This window comes from Wyeomyia smithii, chromosome 2 (genome assembly GCF_029784165.1).
Source record: "Wyeomyia smithii strain HCP4-BCI-WySm-NY-G18 chromosome 2, ASM2978416v1, whole genome shotgun sequence".
In the NCBI taxonomy this organism is placed as follows: Eukaryota; Metazoa; Arthropoda; class Insecta; order Diptera; family Culicidae; genus Wyeomyia; species Wyeomyia smithii.
The window spans coordinates 60,247,892-60,258,517 of NC_073695.1; the positions used below are offsets into that span (position 1 = coordinate 60,247,892).

Here is a 10,626-nt window from a genome sequence, read left to right on the forward strand (position 1 = left end):
TAGTAATACCTACTAAAGAAAATATTATGGATATTACGGATTCGCATATGCAGTTTGATATCCTTAAGCTTCCTTCCTATACCGGCATAGAAAGTGCACACGTTCAGCCCACACCCCCAGTATCCAACAGTCGTATCCGCACGCAAGACGACAATGTGATTCAGAATTCCGCCCCTTTCACCTTCACCCGTGCTGTATTTGTTACGAGCTGCCGCATTCCATGGCAGAATCAATCTCCACCATTCAGGCAGCCTGTTGCTCATCCTTCTCTTTTGCACCGACACTGCAGCAGATCCTCTTCGCGTGTCATCCGGCCTTCCCGCTCTTGCTCTTGCACCCATCGTCACGTCGTTGCGTTCGGAACGTTTCGCACACCAAAGGCCGAAACCGACTCGTGCGCCCCGGCAAACACGCGGATACACGCACGCACACCAACGCATCCGGCTGGCAAGCGGCAAACGAAACAAGTGCAAAGCAGAAACCCCAGAAAGTAACACACATCTTGCCTCGCCTAAACCGAACTCAAGCTAGTCGCCTGCTCCGATCAGCTTCGTTCAGAATCGTTTCAACACTCGTCCGGGTAACAACGCCAGCTCTCAAAGTGCTCTCTCTCGGCTTTTTGTCGTTCGCTTCGCAGTTGGTAGCTGAAAATAAAAATTTAAGGCAAATCAGCAAAGTCGTCTGTGCCGCGGACACTTACGCGTAGGAAGAGGCGCGTGCGTGAAAAACGTAAACGTAAAATCGCAAACTGAAGTGAGCAGTAGGAGTTGTTACGGAATTTTGATAAAGTGCGAGATAATATGCCATTTAGAAGAGCATTAATCAAGTGACAGAACTGTGCCTTGTGGAGCTTGTAAGGAATAAACATAATATTTAAAAAAAGGTGAACCATCAAAGTGATTCGAAGTGAAAAGAAAATACAAATCTGATACAAGTGAACTTTGCGCTCATACAGCTTGCAAGGATTTATACTTAACTGTGGATACGCGGCAGTGCTACAAACTAAGCAGAATGGTTACCGGAATCGGTGCCTCGCAGCAGCAGCAGGTTGGCGCAATGCCGACCACTTCGCAGATGCCTCCAAATGAGCAGCAGCCGGTGGTGAAGCGACCGGGCGACAATCGCAGGGTAAGTTCGCCGATCAACACCAACTTTAGCAGCGTTAAATATCTAAATCGTAACTTCCTCCGCACCCGCGACGGTTGGCGACCGAATTTAATAACTTTCTTGCTCTCAAAAATCCCACTCGCTTCGTAGTTTCCGGCTGACTCCAGCGAATTTTACACGGTGACGATATTTCGCGCAATCGAGGGCATATTTTCGGGATGAATCGCGATGCCGCGCGTGGTTGTAACGTTGTTAGACATGCGGGGGCTCCAACGGCGAAATTAAATATGACAAAATACGTCTTGAGCTGCCGCCACCTTTGCTCGAGCCGCAACCGCTCGCGCGATTCGCCTTATGGCCCGGAAATTGGTGCGCTTACGAAAATCCGGGATTTGATGTACATAAATCAACACTTTTCGGTTGAACGGTAACGGCAGCGGCAGTTCTTGGCACGGTCATACTGGCTCCCGCCGAGAGCCAGTGGATCATATTTTTAGATTTATCGTTGTGTTCTGCCTACGAGCGCGGCTAGACTCCTTCCCAAATCCCGCCTCCCTTTTGTATGAAAGCCGAACATTGTTGGCGAATTGATTTACGAGCCGTACTAACGTAAAGTTTGTTTCCACTTTTGTACCCTTGCAGAGCAACAAACCTATCATGGAAAAACGGCGCCGTGCTCGGATCAACAATTGTCTGAATGACCTGAAAACCTTGATTCTGGATGCAATGAAAAAAGACGTAAGTATCCTCTATTTTTTGTAAAGAATTTGTCACGATTAGAGTGAATACAATCAGTATGAGATTTGACCGGTTAATTTTGACGCTGGACTACGTCTTTGTTTTCTATACTGGGGTGTGTGTTTTGTGGAAAAGTTGATAAATATACCGTGAGAAATTATGTTTGATAAAAAATATTGAACAATTCTCATAAAAGTTTGTTTGGTGACAAAAAATCAATTTTGATCTCGTTCAAAGAGAAATATTGGAAGAGTTTAAGCAATGGTAGTCCTACGTCAAATATGCGGTCGTGTCTTGAACACCAAATTCTAACTTTTTCTTTTCTCTTAATACCTTACAGCCGGCTCGTCATTCGAAACTGGAGAAAGCCGACATTCTAGAGATGGCCGTGAAGCACCTACAGAACCTGCAGCGACAGCAAAATGCCATGTCCCAAGCGACTGATCCCAATGTGATGAACAAATTCAAGGCAGGATTCAACGAGTGTTTCCAGGAGGTCAGTCGATTCCCCGACATGGACCCAATGACCCGGCGTCGTTTGGTAGCTCACCTGAACAACTGCATTAACGGAGTGAAAGCTGACTTCCCAAAACCCCGCCAACCGTCCGTCCAAGTGCACATACTCCCATCACCACCGAGTTCTCCCGAGCAGGATCACCTTTCGCAATCACATCCTTCCCAGATCAACGCCGTTCAAACCGGAAATGGAGTCTTTTTCACCAACCAAATCGGATCCAGCGTGCAGCTGATCCCAACGAAGCTCCCGAACGGAAGTTTAGCATTCGTTCTGCCCCAAGCAATCCCAGCAGCGACCGCTCCCGTCCCGATGCTGGTTCCCATACCGAGCCGTACCGCATCCACCGGATCAGCAGCGTCCAGCCATTCGTCCGCCTCGGTGTATGATCGCGTTCCACGCGAACATGCCACATCACCTTACCATGCTCCGCCAAGCCCCGCAAACTCCAACTACGAGCCCATGGATTGCCATTCGACCGGAACTCCCGAACAGCAGCAATATCTCAACTCGCAACAGATGCGCTACCAGCAGCAGCAGCAACAGCAGCGATCCTACAGCCCAGACAGCCCCCTTTCGCTGGTCATGAAAAAATCCTACCAGGACCCGAACCTCAACCAGGACGACAGCCAACCGTGGCGGCCGTGGTAAATCTGACCGCCCGACCTGGACACGTGTTAGTCACATGCGTTGAGTCATAAAACAATTAGTACCTAAGTCACCGGGCATCAAACGAAGCGCGACAACAGCGCTGTTAACGGTAGCCGGAAGTCCGAATGAGCTCGTGTCCACGAGCACCACCCGAGTGAACAATGTTAGTGCTCCGCGTAAATCACAAATGCCTCTACTGAAATAGTTCAAATAGCGTGCCCCGCGTGTGTTTGTAGCAGCAAACGAGATTAGCTAGACAACAACAATGTAGCTGACCGATCGAGGTAACGGGAGGTTACGAGCGACGACGCCCATGTGAGTGCGCTTTCCCACACTCGCCTGTTATTTGCCGTCGCAGCAGACAGCGACGAAATCGTACTACAAATGAATAAAAAAAGTGCCACGGCAAGTGAATGTGAGAGAAGTGCGATCGTCAGTTAGCCTAGCGGCCAAGCGGGGGCCAACAGGGGCGTTTGTGGAAGCAACAAAAATGTGATTTTGTTACAAAGTGTGCAACTGAAGCGCACCCAGCGGAAAAGAAGACAAAGACAAGAGCAGTAAAACGAAAAAAACCAGCCGCGCGCGGCACGAGGCAATTTATTTTTACTTCGAACAGTTTTTTTTCTCTTCTGTTCCGCGACCACACAGCATATGGGTGAGTGAGCGAACGTCGTTTGACCGGACAAAACGAGCAAGTGGCAAACGCGAGGAAGTGCCCAGTTCGGGGGAGTGCAGAAGCGCGTGTGTGCCGAAAAGTTGCGTTCTTCATTCGTCGTGCTACTCGCGCCACCTCTCCCTCGTGCGGCCCTACCGCTAATCGTACGGCGAACGCGCACACGGACAATGGATCATAGAACGTATTGCGCGCGATTGACGTTCCATAACCTTGAGAAGGTGCCTAATGACTTACGCACGCTTACACCGCCGCAGCGCACGCTATTACTACTAGTCATCCAAAAAATCGCGGGGCTTTTGCGATTATCCAACAGCGATTTCTGATTCATCCGGCAGTCGTTGACGTCTGTGCCTAGCAGTAGCAAATACAATAAAAAAAAACGAGCAGAGGTAAACAAAAAAAAGTGTACCCAACCACTCCCTCTCTGCGTTAGAGGAACGAGCAAAGTGGAATCGTAGCTGTGAATAATTTGTAAGGTTTACTAGCGTGATAAAAGCAATACACTATAAGGCAAAACTGAAAAGGAGTTCAAAACTTTACAAAAAAAATCTAATATATTTGTATCCTACTGGTAGCAACAAGCTTTTTTAGACACGTGTGCCTAGGAAGTCAACACGCGAACAATCATGTGATTAGCTTCTTAAAAGTTTCATTTAAGATCGTCTCAATCCATTTTTCGTTCATCCAACAATCGATCCTCATATTTTGTTTCGCACAAAATACTTTGCCCCTAGGAGCGCCATCCTGTACATATATATGATTTAATTATTGATTTTTTTCCACGAAAAAAGCAAAAGCAACAAGCGCGACATTAATCACGAATGTCTTCCATTAGCCAGGGAAAAAAAATTGATTACTGCAGCAGTTGAAGTGAGGTTATACAAGTAGATAGCCCCAGCCATGTGAAGGTCGCGAATCATTTTTATTTTCTATTGGCCCAAGTGCGCGAGCTTAAATCACTACAAGATATACAGTTTAGAAGAGAGAGAGAAAAAAAAAACCAACGCATGCCGTGCAGTGCGCTTTGAGGTCACATTTTTGTAAATTTCCTCATCCTATTTTATTTTTTAATTCAATTTACTTGTACGTTGCTAGTTGGTAAGATTAGCCGATAGGTGAACAGCAAAAAACACACGATAGGCATTACTATTTATAGAAAACAGAACAACTACAACAGACAACAAAAATACCCAAGATATGAAGCAATTTTTAATTTGGTTTAGAGCAATCCTACAGCAATTTTAATACAAGCGTAGATGTGTATCATATATTAATAGTAGAGATGATGAAAGAATTATTTTATAGAAACACAGATGATGTGAAAATCAATGAATATATAAACTTTACAAATGAACTTTGGCCTGTTTTCACTTACGGATTGTACTGCTTTTGTACAATGTATGTATTCTCCTTGGTTCTTGTTCTCGGTCGGTACAGTTTTATCAACTCTCCACTCTTGCACACCAAACAACGAATAGAGCAACCGAACTCAAAAAAAAATTAGTGCCTATACTGCCGTTCCAAACATAGTTGTCCCATGTTCTACACAAACCTTATGTATGCTACAACAGTTATGCTGGGATCTGCAGTATACTTCAAAAACATAGTTGCGTAACCTCGAACTTCATTGGGCCGAATTAAATGATAGCCGTGTTTAGTTGGAATTGATAGGTTTCTGCGAAGGAAAAAAAATTATCAATGCCAGTCATGTTCTAGGTTGTATGATTTCATCAAACACGCCTTTGTGCAGTTTCCAAAATCCAATTTATCGGTGTTGCAACAGTTTCCAATCCTCAAAAATAGTTATGGCTTTCCCAATTTTCGTTAGAAAAAAAGCAGATCGATTTAAACCCTTTTCAGAAACTAACTAAGCAGATGTAGTGAAGTTTTTTCAAAAGGAATTGATTTGTTTGCAAAATAAAAATTTTTGACTCCCACCCCTCGTATATATTAAAACGTAACACGACCACCTACCCCTCCGGCCTCCATTTAGAATTACATAACGATGTTGAAGAACCCCTTCCCTTTAAAATTGATAAAATCCGGATTGCAGTAACTTATATTATTGCGTTCTTTTCTTTATTTTCTTTATTTTTTCTTTATATTTTGTACATATATCCCATATATTAGGCTTTTTATGCGAATATTTAAATATCATCAACTTCGAAGAAATAGAGAAAATCTGACCAGCTCTTCTTTCAATGGTGCTTATTACGGGAGTCACTTCACGGTGAAATCAGAGTGAAGTGAATAAAGTCCTATTACGGGACTCACGTAAGTAAGAAAAACGTCGCAAAGTGACATCTGCCGCGGAATCAGCGTTATTATGAGTGTCATATCAGTGAAGTGAGAACGGAAAAAGCGACGATTCGCGTGGAATTATTTCACGACCATTTTGAACGGTGAAATGATTCCACGAAGATGCCATAAGTCTTGAAGTTGATTGATTTGTGATCTAATGGTAAAAATTGGATTTTTTCTTCAGTAACGAAACGAATCAGAATTTGATCCGTGCCTTAAAGCGGTCAAATTTTCATTTTTTTGCCCGATGAAAAAATGCAAACTAGTTCAGGAAATGTTCGATACCGAAAAAAACATTTTTTTTTGATGCCGAATGTCTTAGAAAAGCAGAACACGTCAAGATCTGGCGTTATCTAAAAAAACGGAAAAAACGACTTTCTGGGACTTAGAGATTTTTGAGCTGGAAAAAAATCTCATTTCACTTGTCCTATTCTCGATTTTACTTCACTGTCAATCTCACTCCACGGAGGTGATTTTTGTCACATCACTTGAGGTGGAATCGGGAATAGGTCTAAAAAAGTGAAGTGAGCGGGAGAGTGAAATATGTTTCACCGTGAAGTGACTCCCGTAATAAGAACCAATATCTCTTTTTTTGCAATTTTTCAGCAAGAAAATATTAAAATTAGGTGTGAAAAATAACTCAAAATTCAAAACAATTTGCATTCGGAATTACATTTACTCAACGTAACAATAATGGCAGAAATCGTTTTTCCGACGATATTCTCTAGACGAACTGTAGGGTAGAGATGGTCGGGTTTGATATTTTTTAAACCCGTACCCGACTCGAACCCGAATTTTTTTGCTTCGATCGAAACCCGAGCCCGACCCGAACCCACATTTTTTTATTTCGTTCAAACCCGAACCCGACCCGAACTCGAAAATTTGATTTCTTTGGAACCCGAACCCGACCGAACCCGAAATTGTGAATCCCGAACCCGACCCGAACCCGAGATTTCATAGATTTTATAGTCGGGTTCCGGTTTTTCATACCCAAACCCGACCTTAACCCAACATTTTCAAACCCGAACCCGACCCGAACCCGAAAATATTTTTTTCACAAAACCCGAACCCGACCCGAACCCGTCGGGTACGGGTCGGGCTCGGGTTTCGGGTTTGAAAGCCCGAAACCCGACCATCTCTACTGTAGAGGTGTCGGTGAAACATATTTTTAATCGCAATAACTATTTTAAATGTCTAAATGCAAGAAAGAATAAATTCATCGTTATAAGACTATTTTTTTTCTTGGGGATCAGTTTTTTTTTAATTTTAAAAGGTTAGCTCGTAAGCTTACATATAATTTTTTGACGAAGGACTGCATCTTACCGCACTATATCGGAGTGCATTCGGTGAAAACTAAAACCAAGGCGTGATGTCGGAATGAATTATTTCAAACGGTGTTACCTACTTGTGTAACCACATGATGGGTTACAATAATAAAAATGTTGTAGGATCGATGAAATGATGGACAATTTCGTGTTACCTCAGCAATCAGAATTATTTCCTTGTTCAGGAGTGAAGATAAATGAAGTATTTCAAGGTCGAATTTCCACGTACAATGAACCAATCACGGATGTCTGGGAGGTAAAGCTTTTTTGAGAAATTCATAATAACCTTCTTTATCAAACAATGATCAGTCGTCAGTCTGTTGTTAAAACGTTATTCAAACTGTTGTATTGAAGGAAAACTTGCTAACACAAAAACATGGTATTCATATAATTTTGTGTCGCTCCACCGAAATTTTTTCTTATTTTGCATAAAAAGGTATATGGGTCATTCCATACGAAGTGTACAAGCCACTTGGACACGACCATCACAGATTTTATTCAAAGTTGGGGGAATTATTCATCTACTGTCTGTTTGGAAAAATCTCAATTTTGGTGTCGATTGGAATACCCCTCGCTCTCTAGAACCCCCTCTTTATTGCAAAGTCGCGCAATTTTTGTCAAAAATCTCTTTTTTCTTTTTCTTAAAATTCATAGACGTAAGATGTCCGTAAAATACTGATAGATGATTTTTGAAGAAAATAAACCAAGCAATCCAGAAAAAATATAAGTTTTGACCGGAAGTGTTGCCTGATAAATTATTTTTGTAATTGAAAACTAAATTTACATTTTCCGGCAAATGCAACCATTTTTATTCTAAATTTGATGATTTCATAGTGTTCCTTGCAAAATTTCACATATGAAACAACTATCATCCCGAGGTAATATGAGCCAATCTCGAGATATAACATTTTTATGAAAAAAGTTGTAAACTTCTTAATAATTTTATTTTATAATTTATAGACGTAAGACACTCGAAAAATAGTGATAGGTGAATTTTGAAGAAAAAAAACCGAGGAATCCAGAAATAAATATTGTTTTTGCCCGGAAGGGTTGCCAAATAGATTAGTTTTGTATTCTAAAATTAAATTTGCATTTTTTGGCCAATGCCGCTAATTTTATTTTAAATTTGATAGTTTCACCGTGTTTCTCGGAAAATTTTACGTAAGAAACACTTATCACCCCGTAGTAATATAAGCCAATCTTGAGATATAACATTTTTCCGAAAAATTAATTACGAAATTCAGAACTATTTTCGTAAAAATGCTATATCTCGAGATTGGTTCATATTACTACGGGGTGATAAGTGTTTTTTATGTAAAATATTCCAAGAAATACGATGAAACCATCAAATTTTAAATAAAATTAGCTGCATTTGCTGAAAAATGCAAATTTAGTTTTACAATACAAAAATAATCTATCTGGCAACACTTCCGGTCAAAAATAATATTTTTTCTGGATTCCTTGGTTTATTTTCTTTAAAATTCACATATACTTATTTTTCGGGTGTCTTACGTCTATAAATTGTAAAAAAAATTAATTACGTAGTTTACAACTTTTTTCGTAAAAATGTTATATCTCGAGATTGGCTCACATTACCTCGGGATGATAGTTGTTTCTTATGTGAAATTTTCCTAGAAACACGACAAAATTATCAAATTTAAAATAAAAATGGCTGCATTTGCCGAAAAAATGTAAATTTAGTTTTCAATTACAAAAATAATTTATCTGGAAACACTTCCGGATTCCTTGGTTTATTTTCTTCAAAAATCATCTATCAGTATTTTTCGGATATCTTACGTCTATGAATTTTAAGAAAAACAAAAAAGAGATTTTGAAAAATGCGTGACTTTGCAATAAAGAGGGGGGTCCCACAGAGCGGGAGGTATTCCAATCGACACTAAATGTGGGATTTTTCCAAAGTGACAGTAATTGAATAATTCTCCCAACTTTGAGCAAAATCTGTGATGGTCGTGTCCAAGTTTGTGCTTTTTCGTGGTCACTTCGTATGGAATGACCCATATTTTAAACACGAGGGATATTTCGTACTACAGTGCTTTTTCGATTTTATCACGATCAAAGAAAATTTTACCGTGAATTTGGCGAAACCGTGAATTTAGCGAAATGATAAAAATTGATTTTTTTTGTGTTGGATTCAATTGAAATTTATGATTTTTTGAGTAAAATGATGCACTTTTATAATTGAATGGGATATAACTTCAAGATACAAATGAATAAACAAGAAAAGGTTAAGTTATGATATTTTTCTCCATTGAATTTTCGCGAACTTTTTCACGGCTATTATAAATGCAATATCAATATGATTTGTACTGTTCATTCTTTAGCATAGCTAGCAGAGTCTAATGCTTGTTTATGTGAAATTGTGGAAACGCTAGATTTTATAATTTTTTAATTCACGCTCTATGAAGACAAAACTGTAGGGTTATTTGAGTTGTTAACCGATCTTCTTTCTCGACTGCTCGAATAATACGTTATTTTTGCTTCAAAGTCAATGAGATACGTATTTCACAGTTCATATTTCTCAAAATTATGACAAATAATTTGTAACAGAAATGACACTTGGTTGCCTCAGAAAATTGATCAAATAAATTAAGTTCATAAAACTATACAAATGCAAGGACACAGGGCACAAGTGAAAATGATGTTTCGAATACCTTTTCTGCAACTGGAAGTAAATTATTCTTGATTTAAAGTTGTTTTTTTAAAAGCGTGATAAAAACGAAAAAAAAAACCGTGAGAAAATCGAGCGTGAATTTGGCGAGTAGTGATCAAAACGACTGTTGATGAAAGCGAAAAAGCACTGTATTTCATATATCATACTGCCGCGCATAGTAAGTCAGTCCCATTTGCATTTTCACTAAAATTGAGTTAATACACGGAAATGGTAGCTAACTAACTATGCATAGTCTCTTAACAATAGATGGACTCAACAACTTTGTTCTGAAAAACTTCGGGAAAACATCCAAACATATTGTCCCAACTCATAAGATGCAATGGCATGAAATCATATAAAAACGCGTTATTCTCGGCTTGCTGAGAAAGCAAATGGGACTGACATGCTATGCGCGGCAGCATATGTATGAGAAAAGTTTGACGTCGGTTTTTAAGTTTAGAAAATAAAATGTATCATGCCATTGTTTACTCATTAGAAAAATCAAATAATCATTCATTTCTAAGGAAGTAAAAATATTAGAAAATTTTATTATTAGAAAAGTTATTAGAAAACTAATATAAATATTGATTCCTAAGAAAAGAAAACATAAAATTTTGGAGAAAGCTTAGAAAATATGTTCCGT

General features: G+C 39.9%; 1 protein-coding gene across 1 annotated transcript; it reads left to right on the forward strand.

The window, feature by feature from the left end:
* Nucleotides 1-546: 546 nt before the first annotated feature.
* LOC129724503 (protein hairy) lies at nt 547-5,040 on the forward strand. The gene is made up of 3 exons (XM_055679457.1): nt 547-1,128; nt 1,750-1,845; nt 2,186-5,040. The coding sequence occupies exons 1-3, from the start codon at nt 1,012-1,014 to the stop codon at nt 3,008-3,010; spliced, it is 1,038 nt and encodes a 345-aa protein (XP_055535432.1). The 5' UTR covers nt 547-1,011; the 3' UTR covers nt 3,011-5,040.
* Nucleotides 5,041-10,626: the final 5,586 nt, after the last annotated feature.